The sequence below is a fragment of the Esox lucius genome, chromosome 16, assembly GCF_011004845.1.
Source record: "Esox lucius isolate fEsoLuc1 chromosome 16, fEsoLuc1.pri, whole genome shotgun sequence".
NCBI classification, from domain to species: domain Eukaryota; kingdom Metazoa; phylum Chordata; class Actinopteri; order Esociformes; family Esocidae; genus Esox; species Esox lucius.
The window spans coordinates 29,719,115-29,738,812 of record NC_047584.1 but is presented as its reverse complement, the minus strand read 5'-3'; the positions used below and the strand labels follow the sequence as shown (position 1 = coordinate 29,738,812).

The following is a 19,698-nucleotide window of genomic DNA, read 5'->3' as shown; positions in this document are numbered from 1 at the left end:
CCCCTTTAATTTTTATTCAAAACAATTATGTCTGTGTATTCAATTATTCATATAATTATTACATTATTTACATTACATTGATATTCAAGTATATTCTATGCCGCTACTGCAGCAGAACACAAATATTAATTTTGAAACAAAACTACAGTACACACACAAGCCTTTCAGCTGTTCAACAAACACGAAGGGCTCGTCTAATTTCACCAGACACATCCTGATATAGTACCTATCTGAAAAGACTGCCGTAACAGATTTCGTGTATTTCACAGAATATGTGGTCCTTTGCTACTCAGTTTGTAAAGCATGGTGCTTGCAACGGCAGGATACTTGGTTCAATACCCAGGACCACACACAGTATCTCACAAAAGTGAGTAAATATTTGAGTAAATCTTTTCATGTGACAACACTGAAGAAATGACACTTTGCTACAATGTAAAGTAGTGAATGTATAGCTTGTATAAGTGTACATTTGCTGTCCCCTCAAAATAACTCAACACACAACCATTAATGTCTAGACCGCTGGCAACAAAAGTGAGTACACCCCTAATTGAAATAGTCCTAATTGGGCCCAAAGTGTCAATATTTTTTGTGGCCACCATCATTTTCCAGCACTGCCTTAACCCTCTTGGGCATGGAGTTCACCAGAGCTTCACAGGTTGCCAATGGAGTCCTCTACCACTCCTCCATGATGACATCACAGAGCTGGTGGATGTTAGAGACCTTGTGCTCCACCACCTTCCGTTTGAGGATGCCCCACAGATGCTCAATAGGGTTTAGGTCTGGAGACATGCTTGGCCAGTCCATCACCTTTACCCTCAGCTTCTTTAGCAAGGCAGTGGTCGTCTTGGAGGTTTGTTTGGGGTCGTTATCATGTTGGAATACTGCCCTGCGGCCCAGTCTCCGAAGGGAGGGGAACATGCTCTGCTTCAGTATTTTACAGTACATGTTGGCATTCATGGTTCCCTCAATGAACTGTAGCTCCACAGTGCCGGCAGCACTCATGCAACCCCAGACCATGACACTCCCACCACCATGCTTGACTGTAGGCAAGACACACTTGTCTTTGTACTCCTCACCTGGTTGCCGCCATACACGCTTGACACCATCTGAACTGAATAAGTCTATCTTGGTCTCATCAGACCACAGGACATGGTTCCAGTAATCCATGTCCATAGTCTGCTTGTATTCAGCAAACTGTTTGCGGGCTTTTCCAATTTGATGCAGTGTGCGGTGTATGGTCTGAGCACTGACAGACTGACCAACTAGCCATTCAACCTCTGCAGCAATGCTGGCAGCACTCATACATCTTTTTCCTAAAGACAACCTCTGGATATGACGCTGAGCACGTGCACTCAATTTCTTTGGTCGACCATGACGAGGTCTGTTCTGAGTGGAACCTGTCCTGTTAAACCGCTGTATGGTCTTGGCCACCGTACTGCAGCTCAGTTTCAGGGTCTTGGCAATCTTCACATAGCCTAGCCCATCTTTATGTAGAGCAACAATTATTTTTTTCAAAACCTCAGAGAGTTCTTTGCCATGAGGTGCCATGTTGAACTTCCAGTGACCAGTATGAGGGAGTGTAAGAGCGATGACACCAAATTTAACACACCTGCTCCCCATTTTACACCGGAGACCTTGTAACACTAACGACTCACATGACACCGGGGAGGGAAAATGGCTAATTGGCCCCAATGTGGACATTTTCACTTAGGGGTGTACTCACTTTTGTTGCCAGCGGTTTAGGCATTAATGGCTGTGTGTTGTTATTTTGTGTTATTTTGAGGGTACAGCAAATGTACACTGTTATACAATCTGTACACTCACTACTTTACATTGTAGCAAAAAGTCATTTCCTCAGTGATGTCCCATGAAATGATATAGTCAAATATTAGCAGAAATGTGAGGGGTGTACTCACTTTTGTGAAATACTGTATGTATATTTTACATGACCTGTTGTTTGTTTCAGATAAATTATTCCATGTAAGCTGCAGTAAGCGTAGTGTCAGGGTAGCTTTTCCATTTCTGTTGGAGAGGAGGTTTGAGAGGCTGGTGCACTGGGTTGACATTATCATTAACCTTAATATGCTTAGAAAAACATTCAATGGGGTTCTGATGCTGAAGCATTGGTAGGCAACAAGGTTCCTAGAATGGAGTATCACACCTCCATATTTGTGGCCAGTTGCTTTTGTCCACTTGACTCTGAGCGTGTGCTTGTTGAAGCAAATATTTTCTGTTTGTAGTGAACTCAATATTAAATTAGTGTTTCTCCTCTCATTTCCAAATAGAGATTTGTTTGTTTTTTTTAAGTTACTACGTTGTCATGCTTTAACAGTCATGGTCTGAACCTGTTCAGATAGGGAATCTTGATTTGAGCCAGCTTGCTTCTGGCCAGCTTGCTTTTAAATAAAGATGGCCTAGGCTATAAGAAGACCATACAGCGGTTTAACAGGACAGGTTCCACTCAGGACAGGCCTCGTCATGGTCGACCAAAGAAGTTGAGTGCACGTGCTCAGCGTCATATCCAGAGGTTGTCTTTGGGAAATAGACGAATGGGTGCTGCTAGCATTGCTGCAGAGGTTGAAGGGGTGGGGGGTCAGCCTGTCATTGCTCAGACCATACGCCGCACCATACACTGCAACAAATTGGTCTGCATGGCTGTCGCCCCAGAAGGAAGCTGTCGTCCTCCCAGAAGGAAGCTGTCGTCCATAGCTGTCATCCTTCTAAAGATAATGCACAAGAAAGCCCATAAAAAGTTTACTGAAGACAAGCAGACTATGGACATGGATTACTGGAACCATGTCCAGTGGTCTGATGAGACCAAGATAAACTTATTTGGTTCAGATGGTGTCAAGTGTATGTGGCGGCAACCAGGTGAGGAGTACAAAGACAAGTGTGTCTTGCCTACAGTCAATTATGGTGGTGGGAGTGTCATGGTCTGGGGCTGCATGAGTGCTGCCAGCACTTGAGAGCTACAGTTCATTGAGCTACAGTTCATATATATATATACACTCCACATTGTAGAAAAATAGTGAAGTCAAAACTAGGAAATAACACATGCGAAATCAGGTAGTAACCAAAAAAGAAAGTGTTAAACAACTCAGAATACATGTATATTTTAGGTTCTTTAACGTAGCCACTGACAGCGCTGTAATCTATGCATTGTCTCAGCCAGCTTCAGAAAGCAGCACTTCAAATAAATAGATTTATACAGTAAGACAATCAAACCTCTTTCCAAAGCAGTAGCAGCATTTACAAACAGCTGCAATAGTGAATGGGATATTTTGGAAGGAATAGTTGAGTTCTGCAAACCCAACCAGCCATTCCCATTAAGTCTTAAAGAAACCATGACTTTCTGGTTGGTCATGGTTTTGCTTTAAAGCAATGGAGGCATTCTGCTGTAATTATAACAGTTCTGACTCAATGACCTTTAGTGTGTTAGCAGACATAGGTTAACTCCCAAATGGCAGCCTATTCCCTCAACACACAGCAGAAGTGTTATGTTGAGCACTAGGAGGGCCAAGCCCCAACACAGGAAATAGGGTGTCGTTTGAGATGCAGACAAATACTGTATGACAACGTCTAAGACATAATCTCAGAATATGTCATTGGAGGAACATTCAATGCAGTTCTTTCTCATTATAAATCGCTCTATTTCCCACCAAGAAGCAATCCCAAGCATGGCCTGTCACAGGAAGACCAGACATGAACAGCTCCAACAGCTCCGGCGCTCAGATGAGAAAACCGAAAGGTTATTCTGGCCCGGGGACATTTGGAGTTTGAAACCAACTCGAAACATGAAAACAAAAGAGGACATCCAACACAGCCCCGTTGCCACTGAAAGCACGGGTCAATAATAAATAGCGTATAGTAGAAGACATGGATCTGTCCATGCATTTCAACCGTAGGAAAGGGACAAATGTGCGCTCCAGTTTCTTAGCACACAAAAGGAGCAGCTGGGTCTGACTCACAGACAACTTTGAGATAATGTTTCTACATCCAGGATAACACCCTCAATTCCAAACAAACACTTCTTCATTCAAATGTAGTACACCATGGAGGGAATTGGGTGGCATCTGGGACACCCCATTGGAGTTATGTGAACAAGTAAATGAAATAGTTGGCTGAGAGATCTCTCTGGGGGAGAGCTATTTATTTCCCGTATATCTAATGACTGTAGGCTTTGGAAGAAGATGGAGGTTTGACGGAGTGGCACAGTGTGTGTGTGTGTGTGTGTGTTTTTGTGTTTGTGTACTGGGGTGTTTGTGCATGTGTTTGTGTGTGGTGTGTGTGCTTGATAGAGTGGCTGTGTTGATGTGCAGAGCAGCATCCGTCTCCCACAGGAGTCCTGTTCTGCATGGCTGGGACTGGCTTGGCTTTCATAAGAGCAGAAATACTCAAGACACAAACACACACACACACACACAGAGAGAGAGACACACAGCTGAGAGAGAACGTTTTGACCCAGTGGACAACATCCACCGGGAAGAAAACAACAAAAGATGAAGTATTTTATGGGTCATCTGACACAAAGTGAATTACAATTCTGATACACTGGAATACTCAGTTTAAATCTACAGATAATCTCACTTATTAAGGGATTCAAACAAAGGGAAGCAGGCCTGCAATCTGAATGCCATGTACTCATAAACACATGGACGTGGTCCAGACTGCAAACTTTTGCTGCCGTCAAATTGCATTTGTAACCCAAGCTGTTTAATGGTGTTACAAGGTCTGCTATTCATAGAGCTTTAATGGAAACGACTTGTAGCAATTGAATGTGAAGTCCTCTTCTAAGTTCAGCACCTCCACCTGGACTGTGTAGAAAACACTTCATCAACATCAAAGCTCTGACCATAGCATGTTAATAAATGTGGGCTGATGATGATACCGCCTGTCTCACCTCAGTAGATACCAGGTAGACCACCCCTCTTACCTCAGTAGATACCAGGTAGACCACCACTCTCACCTCAGTAGATACCAGGTAGACCACCACTCCCACCTCAGTAGATACCAGGTAGACCACCACTCTCACCTCAGTAGATACCAGGTAGACCACCACTCTCACCTCAGTAGATACCAGGTAGACCACCCCTCTCACCTCAGTAGATACCAGGTAGACCACCCCTCTCACCTCAGTAGATACCAGGTAGACCACCACTCTCACCTCAGTAGATACCAGGTAGACCACCACTCTTACCTCAGTAGATACCAGGTAGACCACCACTCTTACCTCAGTAGATACCAGGTAGACCACCACTCTCACCTCAGTTGATACCAGGTAGAACACTACTCTCACCTCATTAGATAACAGGTAGAACACCACTCTCACCTCAGTTGATACCATGTAGACCACCACTCTCACCTCAGTAGATACCAGGTAGACCACCACTCTCACCTCAGTTGATACCAGGTAGACAGCGACTCTCACCTCAGTAGATACCGGGTGAACCACCTATCTCATCTCAGTAGATACCAGATGGACATATCTCCCAGCATGTAAAATACAGAACAGATGGTGGTTTGTAGGGTACCTGTAACTTCACCTTTGTGGCAAGTCTGAGAATGCCCTCGCCAATACCAGCATTCAAATACATGTGGTCAGCACAATCCAGAACAGTTGCGTTTCCCTGCAGTCTGAGAACTCACTTCCCAGAACTCACTGTTCTGGACTGGCCTCAGACTGCAAGGAAACTCACTGTTCTGGACTGGCCTCAGACTGCAAGGAAACAGTCTGAGACAGTCCAGAACATTAAGTTTCCATGCAGTCTGAGGCCAGTCCAGAACACAGAGTTTCCCCTCCAGTCAGTACAGTGAGTTTCCCCTCCAGTCAGTACAGTGAGTTTCCCCTCCAGTCAGTACAGTGAGTTTCCCATCCAGTCAGTTCAGTGAGTTTCCCCTCCAGTCAGTTCAGTGAGTTTCCCCTCCAGTCAGTTCAGTGAGTTTCCCATCCAGTCAGTTCAGTGAGTTTCCCCTCCAGTCAGTACAGTGAGTTTCCCCTCCAGTCAGTACAGTGAGTTTCCCCTCCAGTCAGTACAGTGAGTTTTCCCTCCAGTCAGTACAGTGAGTTTCCCCTCCAGTCAGTACAGTGAGTTTCCCCTCCAGTCAGTTCAGTGAGTTTCCCATCCAGTCAGTTCAGTGAGTTTCCCCTCCAGTCAGTACAGTGAGTTTCCCCTCCAGTCAGTACAGTGAGTTTCCCCTCCAGTCAGTACAGTGAGTTTTCCCTCCAGTCAGTACAGTGAGTTTCCCCTCCAGTCAGTACAGTGAGTTTCCCCTCCAGTCAGTACAGTGAGTTTCCCCTCCAGTCAGTACAGTGAGTTTCCCCTCCAGTCAGTACAGTGAGTTTCCCCTCCAGTCAGTACAGTGAGTTTCCCCTCCAGTCAGTACAGTGAGTTTCCCCTCCAGTCAGTACAGTGAGTTTCCCATCCAGTCAGTACAGTGAGTTTCCCCTCTTGTAGCAGCATCCACCGGATATCTAGTGATTTCCTGTGGGATGGGATGTTCCACCATGGGTGACAGAAGCCCCCACAACCACACAGAGTTCTGCCATAACCCAATCAGAGGTGGTGCCTATCTCAGTCTGGCAGCTTGTCAGTCCATGTCCATCTTCGCTCCAGCCGGTCGACTCAGCTTGTCGAGGGAGGACGGCCGCACTGACCAAACAGCAGGTGGGTCACTCTTTTATCAGAGTAAATCCATTCGACATTTGGGACGGTCAAACCCCACGGTTTTCCGTCTTATGCCTAGCCAGTTTCTTAACACTTGAACAGTTTTGTTACTCATTTTTCTTTTGTTGGATATCCACATTGGCATCCGGATGGAAAACATTTTCTTTGGCCCCCTCTCCAGCAGCCTCTAGCTTCATGACCATGGCCAGAGCACCTGTCAGTCATACCAAGCCTGGTTGAATAGTCACTCCCAAGCACCTGAAACTGTTTTCTCCACTCGACAGTAGCATGTTGTTTGTACGGAGTTCACCTGCTGGGTTTCGTCATCACTGTTGATGAGAGTTGGGGGCTCCCTTGCATCTATAACCGAGCCCTGCGCACTTTTTTTCTTTCACTTCTACACAGCATTTCAAAAAAAGGTCTGTGTGAGAAAGCACCTTTTTGATGACAAGTTCCTCTCTGGAGTTCTGAACATCATCAGCATACCCCTTTCCTGTGCTTGTTGACTGCATGTGGGCGTATTGGCTTAGTCATTTCAAGAAAAGGTTTATAGCTGGGATGAAGTTAACAGCACTCCATAAGCAGCCTGTTTTTATGCGAAACCTGAGTGGGATTGGGTTTAGTCAGCTGCTTCCCACATATAATTTGAAGAATTATCCACACACACACACACACAGTAGGAATATCTTTCCTTCCGGGCATACAAACAGCTACAGTATCCCTATTGAAAATCATATCTTCGCAAACCCTATCCATATTCTAATCCTAATCCTAACCTAAACCCCAAAAACCATCTACCATCTTAAACCTTGGCCTTCCTTGGTATTATTAGTTTCTTTAGAATGACCTAATAACGCAAAAAGTGCCATTTTCATTTATCAGGCCATAACTATAGGCCATTTGTAATTTTTCCTGATTTTTTTTTTATTGATTGGATCACAGGTGGTGCTGTAATAAGACTGTCCTTTGTATTGTGTGCCCCAGGCTAGCCTGTTTGATGTACATGCCTGGAAATGCCTGTGCTGGTCTGTTTAGTCACGATAAACACATTTGCCTGAAGAACACAAGGTCTGCCATTACGGATTTTAAGGCGCTTAGAATGTCTGGATAGACCTTTCGAAAATTTACTCGTCCTAAAACCATAAGGATGATTAACTTTTGAGATTTTATAAGTGGATCCATGCTATAAGTGTAACCATAGCCAAATCAAAGCAAAACGTTCCGTTATGACGGACAAAACGGCGGAAATAAATGTTTTTATATAGAGGACAAAATAATATATAAGACAAGTTACAAATGCTTGTAACTTTTTCTTAAAAAGTATTATGGCCTTTAACCCAATTAGTGATATGCTGACAACACTTTAATGAGTCACTATGTCATGTTGTACAACACTGTTTCCAAAAAGGTTGGGACGATGCGTAAAACGCAAATAAAAACACAATGCAATTATAAGCAAATCATTTATCCCTATATTTAACTTAAAATAGTACAAAGACCACATATCAAATGTTAAAACTGAGAAATGTAGAGTTCTTGGAAAAATGCATGCCCATTTTGAATTTGATAACAGCAACACGTTTAAAAAACATTAGGACGGGGGCATGTTTACCACTGTGTTGTATTACCTCTTCTTTTAACGATACTCTGTAAGTGTTTGGGAACTGATTGCAGCGGCACACATTTTGGGGTCTCCTTTACCCTGTTTTTCATTTCGTAATCCGTCAATTATTTTCAATTGGTGACAGGTCTGGACTGCAGGCAGGCCAGTTTAGCACCCAGACTCTTTTACAATAAAGCCATGCAGTTGTAATATGTGCAGAATGAGGTTTGGAATTCTTTTGCTGAAATAAGCAAGGCCTTCCAAGAAAAAGACATCATCTGGATGGCAGCATATGTTGCCCCAAAACCTGTATATACTGTATTGTTCAGCATTTATGGTGCCTTCACAGATGTGCAAGTTACCCATGCCATGTGCACTAACGTACCCCCATACCATCACGAATGCTGGCTTTTTAACTCTGCGCTGTAAAAAGCCGGATGGTCCCTCTTCCTTTTAGTCCAGAGGATGCAGCGTTCATGATTCTAAAAAATAATTTCAAATGTTGATTTGTCAGACCAAAGGACAATTTTGCACTTTGCCTCAGTCCATCTTAAATGAGGTCAGGCCTAGAGAAGGCAGTGGCGGTTCTGGATCTTGTTTATATATGGTTTCTTCTTTGCGTGCTAAGAGTTTTAACTTGCATTTGAGGAAGAAGTGACATTCTGTGTTCACAGACACTGGTTTTCAGAAGTGTTTCTGAGCCCATGCAGTGATTTCCACTACAGAATCGTGTCTGTTTTTAATGCAGTGACACCTGAGGGCCTGAAGATCACGGCCATCCAATATTGGTTTTCAGCCTTGTCCCTTGCATACAGAGATTTCTCCAGATTCTCTGAATCTTTTAATGATATTATGTACCATAGATGATGAGGTCCCCAAACCCTTTGCAATTTTACCTTGAGAAACGTTATTCTTAAATTGTCGCACTATTTGCCCACGCAGCCTTTCACAGAATGAAGCCCTCCCCATCCTCACTTCTGACAGAACCATCCTCTCTGGAATGATCTTTTAATACCCAAACATGTTACTGACCTGTTGCCAATTTACCTAATTAGTTGGGGGATATTCCACCAGGTTTAGCATCACACAACTTTTCCAACTGTCTTTTGTTGCCTCAGTCCCAACTTTTTTGAAACATACTGGTGGCATCAAATTAAAAGTGGGTATATATTTTTCAAGAAACCATCAAATGTCTCAGTTTCAACAATTGATATGCTGTATTTGTACTATTTTCTTTTGAATATAGGGTTTCAATTTACACATTTTATGCAACTCTTTTGGAAACAGAGTTGATGATATTTTCAAATATGGAGAAATTAGAAGCAAATTAATAATTACCACACAGTGTTACAGGATGTTTGCTAATGCCAATTGAATGCATATACTTATGAACCGTTGGTTTTATTGACCCAGTTTAAATACTTGTGAGTAACTGCAACAAGCACTGGTACTTCAATGGGGATTTTGTTTAAACCGGACAGCACTGTAAGAGTCGTCAGAATACTGTTCCTCAGACACTTCAACATAGACTGGAAAGAAGTAGCTGTTATCTAATCATGGAAATCAAACCCCCTTCAGAAAACAACCATATGCAGTATGTACCTACTGCCTGCCCATGTCATCAGAAGATGACAGTATTCGGGGCAGTGCGACCAGGATCACATTAAAAACAGGGTTGAGGGTTATGCGTCTCCCAGACAGATAGAGGTGAGTAGTGCTTGACTGCCGCGTTGAGCACCATCTAAGACACATTAATCACAGCCCTCTGAGTCACAGCCATTTACACGTCATCCCCTTGATGGAGTGACATGGTGAGATTCTTCATCCTCGAATGTGTCCCAAATGCAGACACGGGGCGTAGGGCTTTGCCTAAAGTAATGCATTATAGGGAATAGGGTGTGAGGTGGGACGCTGCCATGCTCTCCACCCACCCAATGTCTTTCTTTATCTCTCTCTCTCTCTCTTTGTATATACTGTATACACAATACGTTTTCATATAATATACACTGTATGTTCTATAGATATGTCGAAGGCACATCAACGAAAGCAGACAGAACATAAATAAACCGACAGACAATGGTGACGTTTAGGAAAAAGGAGAGAAAAGCCACCTACCCACCCAAATAATCCCTCCCCCTGCCCCCCAGCGCCCCGGGCCCGCCAGCCCACCCGCCAGACGAAACCCACGTATTCTTTTGTTTCACTTGGCTGCCAGTTCCTGATCTTCTCAGAACATTGTCGTTGCCTGAAGGGTTGGAGGAATTGGATACAGAGGAACACAGCAGTGAGGAGGGTGTGGTCTTTATTAAGGAGAATAATTGGCTGCTATTTTGTACTTTGTGGGATGAGATTTCTGGTGCCCAGAGCTGCTGACGAATCCCCCAAAAGGTGGGCCACACAGAAGGGAAGAGGACGAGCCCAGAGGGTCGAAGACTCAGGCTGTTACACGGATATTTCCTCAACGGCAGACTCCATCATCATGAGATCAATCCGTGACCTGACTCTCTTATTCTGGGATATTTGACCTCTATTGTTTGACCTGAAATCTAATATTTATTGCTTGTACATTATTTTGCAGTAGAAGTGCTTTAGTTAATTTAAAAAGCACTGATAGGTCAATAATTTATGAATTATTAATAAATTATGCGTGCATATTCTGGCGCAACAATTGCCGCACTAAGGCAGTTTGAGGTGACTCAAATCCAATTATTTCAAAGAACCTCAAATCAAATTTGTTTTCTGCAGTTTGAGCATTCAAAACCACATGGAATTTGATATTTAAATCCAAATTTTAAGCGGCCTTCAAAGGTGTTTTGTGTTTTTCAGACACAAATCAGATTCGGGACCCGGGTCCTGAATTTTTGTACAGTTGCTCGCTGCACCTGACAGTTTACTAACAGTGATTGAGCGTGCCAGGAAGTTAGCTGTGATGTCTGGCCAAAAATGGCTTGTTTTAAAAGTTTAATTATACTTTGAAGCTTTAAAGGTGTTCACTTTGATTCTGAATAATTGAGAAACCTTCACGGCAGGTTGTTACCTTAGCTCATTAGATAATTTCTGAGAAAGACAAAGCTGCACAAAACAGTCCACACCAGTTGAATTGAGTTGCTTCCCCATGGATGCTGAATCAAAATTGAATTGGAATTGATTAAAGAATTTAATACAAACTAATTTAAACCAATTCAATTGATAGGTGAACCATGAAAGTTGGAATATTGTTACACACAATGTGTTTTAACCAGGTGGAAATGCCTCACGGCATTGAACCGTAAAACATTTCAAAAAAAATAATCAGAATAAAAGGTGTGTAATACAGGATTAATTCATATTAATTATACAATATGTCCTATAATAAAAATGTTATGCAAATCCTTCTTTCTGCGGAGTGTGGACAATACAAATTTAATTCAAATCTTAATTTATAATTGCCCCCAACCCAGTTGCACACCTTGTTTTACAGTAATAACAACCAGCTTATGAGGTCTGTCTGAACACAAATCTGATTTGGTCATTCATAACTAGCGGTTTCTCAGCTCTGGTTGAACATGGCATTTGCCATATGTGTGCTGTTGGTTTGATTTCCACAGGAGAGGTGGTCAGTAAGTAAAGGCATGAAAATGTATGCAAATTTTAAATTGATGTGTTTATAAGACTTATAGCGTTGACAAATGAATGTATACGGCGTAATTCAAAGGCCCAATACATACAAAAAATATATATATATATTTTCTTCATTATCATCATCATCACTATCATCATCATAATAATTATCATCACCACCACCACCATCATCATCATCACTATCATCATCATCATCACTATCATCAGCATCAACACTACCGTCATTATCATCATCATCATCATCACCACCACCGTCATCATTATAATTATTATCATCATCATGATCATCACCACCACTATAATAATAATTATCATCATAATTAACACCACCATCATCATTATTATCATTATCAATAACCCCACCATCATTGTCATCATCATCACTATAATAATCATTTTCATCACCATCATTGTCATCATTATCACCACCATTATCATTATTATTATCACCACCACCATTATCATCATCACCACCATCATCATCATCACCACCATCATCATCACTATCATCATCACTGTCATCATCACATCATTATCATCACTATAATGATCATCATTACTTTTATCATAATTAGCACAATCATCACTTTCATCATTATCATCCTCACCACCATCACAGAAGGACAAAGACTTCTATATTACAGCTCAGTAGCAGGAGAAATCTACCCAATTTATAAAAAATAAAACTTGCAGAATGCAGAAGACATTCTCCTCCTTTCCTGCCAACTTTTGCTCTGGAATGTTGAATTATGGAGATCTTCCACACCTCTTGTGTATAAAAATGTGATTAACATTCAAATCACCATGAAATTCCAAAAGAAGATAAATCCCAAAGTCTGAGGCCAGTAAAACCCCAATTCTGCTCAGTATTCAACAGAGAAACAGGCTGTGCAGATGGACAGGACTGGTCTGCCGTGGCCTGAGTGGACACAAGGGAGGGGAGATGAGGTGAAGCGAAGGTGGAGAGAAGAAAGATACAAACACAGAGAAGGCACTGGTGAGGTGCCAGAGGAGAGACAGGAAAGACAGGAGCAGAGAGGAGAGATGAGGAGGGTAGATAAGGCATGGAGCAGGAGAGGAGGAGTAATGGGGAGAGGTGAGACCAAGGAGAGGAGGAGAGGCAGGGGAAGGAGATATGGGAGGGGAGAGGGGCTAGATATAGCCTAAAGCCACAAAGGGAACCTTAATATTTGGACAGCCTCTGCACTTCTGTTGACTCCTGCTCCTCTCACGACTGAGATGAGTTAACACATCCATTGGTTTGACTAATTCCCTGCACCATCTGCTGTGTAATATGAGATGCACCTCTAGACCGAGAAACAGTTCAGGACAGAGGGAAAATGAAGATTCGAGAAAGATGAGATCTGGGTCAAGGGACTGAATGCTGTCATAATGAGCCAAACAGCAGGCAGGAGATGAAATTATGAATAGTGTATGTTGAGGGATGTTATGTATGCTTTCTCTGGAGAAATATTCCTTAGTTAAGAGAAGTTAGTCAACTAAATACAAAATCTAATTATGTGACTAAAGAGGAAAATGACTAGGCCTCTGAGTATCATTTCACTGAACTGAAATTATTTACATTGGTACTAACAACCTAAACAAATAGCAAATAGCAACATCGCAAAAGTTATTCTCACCTTCGTATGCAATTTTAAATCCGTGAGCGCTCACTGCAAAGTCACTGGTGAGCCGTAGTGAAAATATGGAGCCCGTACTCGTGACCGGAGGTGGAATCTGAAATCCTGTTAACCTGTGAGGGAGGCAAAGAGAAAGGTACCTTAGTCATCCATTCTACCGAACACGGCAGCCAACCTATGAGGTCAAGTAAAACGTCACTTAAAGTGGAACACCCACTTTGTTTGGACATTCATGGACATTTGGAGCCGAGTTGAGGTGACCCACTGGACTAAACAGCCAGCAAGAAGCTGTGACTCACTGGTCTGGCCAGGGGGTTATTTAAGTTCACTATTTACTCAGAGTTTGAGTTAACTTTTTCGTTGGTTCTCATGCAAATGCAAATTGCATATGCAGCACTGTCCTCAGCAAACCGCTTCCTGTTTGTAGCTGTCTGGGCTCAGTGGTCCATGTTCACATTTTCAGTCATCTAATCCTTCTCAATTTGTGTTCGAGATGCAAACTTTTTGAATATAGCAGTACAGTAGTTTGTTAGTGTATAGCAGGAGTACTCCCTTTTTTTTTTTGAGTTGTTGGTCTTTCTTACAATGTACTTCATTGCTTCACAATTATACTGGTTAGCAGGCAATATTACAGTAAATGTTTGTTGCTGGGATTTTGGGATTGAAGTCTGTGGAGCTTTTATACTGATTTTAACTTAGTTATAGTTCAAAAATTACAAAAGATATCTACAATCTTTTGATCAGCCTGCACATTTTAAAGTTTCAAAATGTATTATTTGTCTTTTACAGGTCGGTCCCTACAGGTGGCTAAAGGGGAATAACAACAATTAAAAAATGAATTCCAAAGTTGTGCTTTGGTTTCCGCAAGCACACCTAATAAGATACTTAGCAACCAATAAAGAGGTAAAACTGTGTTAGTGACTGCGTGACAAGCGGCATAGAAAGAGACACATAGCATACTTCTACTGGATTGAACCCAACAGAGAAGATTTGCAAACGTAAGTATTACAATCAAAGAAAACGGTCATTGAATATCTTATAAATGTATTCTGAATAAGAATGGCCTACTTTTATAACATCTAATAGTACCTTTTTCTGTAGGGGTCATGGCTCAAAATGAAAACGTGCCTTTTGGGAGTTTAAGCAAGCTTGGAGAACATAATGTTCAAGTGTTCTCATGCAACATTATTTAAATTATAGAGAGTTAAACATGAGGAGCCACTTCGAGAGGCCATCATTTACAACAGAGTACAGCCCTGTCTAATTTAGTAGGGGCCATCTTTACTCAGAGACTTCTGCCCTGTCTACTTTAAGAGGGGACATTCCTACTTACAGTATAGACAACAGCCCAGTCTACTTTAGTAGGGGACATCTCTTCTTACAGACTACAGTGCTGTCTATGTTAATAGGGGACATCTCTACTTACAGACTACAGTGCTGTCTATGTTAATAGGGGACATCTCTACTTACAGACTACAGTGCTGTCTATGTTAGTAGGGGACATCTCTACTTACAGACTACAGTGCTGTCTATGTTAGTAGGGGACATCTCTACTTACAGACTACAGTGCTGTCTATGTTAGTAGGGGACATCTCTACTTACAGACTACAGTGCTGTCTATGTTAGTAGGGGCCATCATTATTTACAGACAGCAGGAGCCATCTCTATCTATTGCAACAAGCAATGTCAAAGTTTTTTTTAACTCAACAACAGAAGCCAATGTTGTTGACAATGGCAATGCTTGAGGTGCCAGTACCTGGCCTTGCCCTTCAACAATGACCCCCAGTACAACCTCTGATTTCTAATCCCCTGCCTCTTTTCTTATGTAGGACACAGAGGAAGGCGATGGGGTGATGAGGGAGTACCTTCAAGAAGGATTTGCAAATGAGAGCAAGGTGTTGCAGCAACGTTTCATGAAGCGAGTTCAGAGTTCTGTTGTCCAATAACAGTTGTCTCTGTGTCAGATGAGAGGGAATGGGGGGGGGGACATTTTTAGTCACAAATCCACACGAACAAGTACAAGGTGGTCGACGGGTCCCGCCTGCTTTGTTTGAAAAACCCATCGTCAGCTGAGCGTTTTCAGTGGGATGTCTTGAAAAGCTGTTGCACGGTATGTCACCTGTTTTAGTGTACAAGGTTGGATTTCACTTTTTGTCATTACTTATGTATGCGTCCTATTTGTGGTTTTAGAAGTATAAATAATGTCTAATGTGTAGCGCTAGCTACCTACTGTATCGTGTTATGGTGTATCTACTGTGACTTACTGTGCTTCTGAACCCAGAAGAGAGGAAGCGGAAAAGGCCGGGGCAGTCGTATGTAAAACAGCAAATCATAACTCTTTCAATTCACAACAGAGATATCCAACCAGTGTTGTTTGCTGTCTTGAAGTCTAAGGGCACAGCCTCTTCATTAACAACATTTGGAGCTTCTAGATCAAAAAACCATTTGCAGACTAGTCAACGCTGAAGAGGGCTGGTATCAGCAAAGCTAGGACATTTGTACATTAGTCTTCTGTTTTACATAATTCAGAAGCCATACAGATCCACAAGGTCAAGTTGAACATCACTCTGGCTCTTTATCAACACAGAGATACACACGGTTGTCGGCTTTGTAATTTCAGATAAAACAGGACACGCGTTCTGTCAGACCTTTGTAGGCTCCCAGCCGTCGTTTGCTTATTCCATGAAAGGGATTTACAGTACGGAGACGTGAGCGGTACACGTCCTATTTCTTTAAACCTGCAAAAGGTGGAGTTCAACATCACTCGAGCACTTCTACTATGACTACGGGGATGTACTGTAGCTGTTGCCTCCACTATTGTAGCAACCCAGCCAGTTGTACTTTATAGGTTTCCTTTCACTGAGGTGTGTCTGGACCAAGGGCCATTCGTTTTCACAGTGTCGTAAAGACGTACTGCTGACTACACTTCACCGACCAATCGGTGATGTAACATCGACCCTTTCAGTCCGAGCAAGGTCGAGTAAAAGGGGCCGAGTAGAGTGGCAACAGGACTAACTGCGAATTGGATTTGCCATTGTGGCGTACAACAGAGGCGCCAATAGAAGGGCCGGGGACATATTCCAACTGTCCTGTTGTCCGTTTGACGGTGGAAAACGTGAGCAAGGCTTTTATTGGTACCTACACAGGAAACCGCCCTGACCTTCAAGGTGCCACGGCTCAGATTTGACCTCATCATTTACTGTTTTTAGGCCACGGCTTTGGCCCAGTACCAATAAGGCTCCAGTCGAAAGAGGTGCACGTTAGTAAGGAATAGAGTGACATTTTGGACACATACTGAGATGTCTCAATTATAACCACATACAGCAAAGCTTTACCAAGTCAGGGGCCTTTTCTGACAAAATGTCAATAGGAAATATGTGGTTGTAGCCATCAAAAATACATAGCTCTCCATGACCCAGAAACTGACCTACCGGTGTATTGTATTAAAGGCTACGACACACTGTGGAAACAGATTGTTTTTTTCTGTAGCAGGAAAAAGTCCACCCTAATGTCAGGTAGAGACTGGAGTCACAGCATGGTGACTGGGGCCTTTCAGGAACAACGAAAAAGCCCTCATCGAATGGGTAGATTTGATTGGATAATTCAAAATGCCAGGGTACCCCAACCGCTGATGACTCTACACACAACACATTAACGATTATCAAGAATGAAAAAAACACAAAAAGCCTCAAGGCTTAATTCCAAAGCCTTCCTCTAACAGTCTTTATAATAAGACTACAGGTTTTCTGGCAACATTGCCTCATTAAAATGTCTCACCTGGGGTGACATTTAGCCACTGCGGCTAAATGTCAGAACGCTGACATATTCCTAATAAGATACACTACCATTCAAATGTTTGGGGTCACTTAGAAATGTCCATGTTTTTCATGAAAACATACATAAAGTTTGTTAGAGTTTTAATTGGAAATATAGCAAAATGAATAGGAAATATAGTCATTGACACAGTTAGAAATTTGGATTTTTTATTGAAATAATAATTGCCCTACAAACTTTGCTTTCTTCAAAGAATCCTCCATTTGCAGCCATTACAGCCTTGCAGACCTTTGGCATTCTAGTTGACAATTTGTCGAGGTAATCTGAAGAGATTTCACCACACGCTTCCTGAAGCACCTCTCACCAGTTGGATTGACTTGATGGAGACTTCTTCCGTACCACATGATCCCACAAGAGCTCACTAGGATTGAGATATGGTGACTGTGCTGGTGACTTCATTATAGACAGAATACCAGCTGACTGCTTCTTCCCTAAATAATTATTGCATAGTTTGGAGCTGTGCTTTGGGTCATTGTCCTGTTGTAGGAGGAAATTGGCTCCAGTCAATCACTGTCCACAGGGTATGGCATGGCGTTGCAAAATGGAATGATAGCCTACCTTCAAGATCCCTTTTAACCTGTACAAATGTCCAACTTTACCACCACTAAAGCACCCACAGACCATCACACTGCCTCCACCACGCTTGACAGATGGCATTAAGCACTCTGCCTAGAAGGAAAGCATCCTGGAGTCGCCTCTTTAATGTTGACGTTGAGACTGGTGTTTTGTTCTATATATCACTACTATTTGTTTTTATATATCACTACTATTTGTTTTTATATGTCACTACTATTTAACGAAGCTGCCACTTGAGGACATGTGAGGATTTTGTTTCTCAAACTAGACACTCTAATGTATTTTTCCTTTTGATCAGTTGTGCACCACAACCTCCCACTCCTCTTTCTATTCTGATTAGAGCCAGTTGTGCTGTTCTGTAAAGGGAGTAGTACACAGCATTGTACGAGATCTTCAGTTTCTTGGAAGTGTCTTACATGGAGTAGCCTCAGAACAAGAATAGACTGACGAGTTTCAGAAGAAAGTTCTTTGTTTCTGGCCATTTTGAGCCTGTAATCAAACACACAATTGCTGATGCTCCAGATACTCAACAAGACTAAAGAAGGCCATAATTATTGCTTTTTTAATCAGCACAAGTTTTCAGCTGTGTTAACATGATTGCGAAAGGGTTTTCTAATGATCAATTTGCCTTTTAAAATGCTAAACTTGGATTAGCAAACACAACATGCCATTGGAACACAAGCGTGATGGTTGCTGATAATGGGCCTCTGTATGCCTATATCAATATCCCATTAAAAATCAGCTGTTTCCAACTACAATAGTAATTTACAACATTAACAAGGTCTACACTGTATGTCGGGTTCAATTCAATGTTATGCAACCCCAAACTTTTGAACGGTCATGTAGGTCCATCTCTGGCCCAGATTAGTAGAGTCAAGGCGAAACAGAGAGAAGCGGTAACCACCCAAATGCTACCCTGTTCCATGTGTACCAGTTGTGCACAGGTTCTGTCTGAAAGGGGGGCAGGTGAGAACAGAGCAGCCTGCTTCTCCGCCAGCCCCCCAGGTCATTATAGCCCCTTAGCTACAGGAGTCTCCACGCAGCCTCCATGTGAAATTGATATTTTCAATGAATCATATTATGATAACATGCTGTTTACTCTTCAAACCGGATCCACAGGGCTGTCTGGATCGACTGGGGGACTAATTACTGACAGAGCAGAAAAGACAGATACTGAGTGGGAGCGAGGGAGGGAGGGGGACGGAGACAGCGACGGAGGGAAAGACAGAGAGACTAAGAGAGATAGAGAGATAGAAAGATAGAGAGATGGGGGTGCAAAGAGAACAAGAAAGACAGAGAAAGAGGAATGAGTGCATGTGCCAGGCATATGAGTTTCCTTATTTTGTACTATGTGTATGTGTGTAACAGGACAAATATTTTCTAGTACCCCATATTTGACCTTTCAGGGAGCAGGTGGAAGACAGAGAAAGTGAGGCTGGGAGAAGGCAGAAGGAGGGGGGAGGTTGACGTAGCTTGCCCTTGGCAGGTAGCATAGTTCTTCCCTCAGACGCAGTCTCAGCACTGTGGGGGAATTAAAGTCTGTCGACATCAATGGCACCTAATTACCTACAAAGTGCACTTCCTATTAACCAGAGCCTTTTGCGCCCTGCATGGTCAAGAGTAGTGGACTACACAGGGAGTAGGACACCATTTAGGACACACGACTTGGACGGCACCGCGCTTCCTTCAGACTCCCAGGTCTGTACACAGGTCTGTAGGCGGCTGTCTGTCATTACACTACACAGGTCTGTAGAGGGCT

General features: G+C 42.6%; 1 protein-coding gene across 1 annotated transcript in view; it reads right to left on the bottom strand.

The window, feature by feature from the left end:
- Positions 1–19,698, bottom strand: part of LOC105023500 (CUB and sushi domain-containing protein 3) — a 254,024-nt gene that overhangs the window by 203,684 nt on the left and 30,642 nt on the right. The window contains exon 3 of the mRNA XM_034286761.1: positions 13,530–13,642. Coding sequence (XP_034142652.1) covers positions 13,530–13,642 — 113 coding nt within the window. The remainder of the gene's footprint in view (positions 1–13,529; positions 13,643–19,698) is intronic.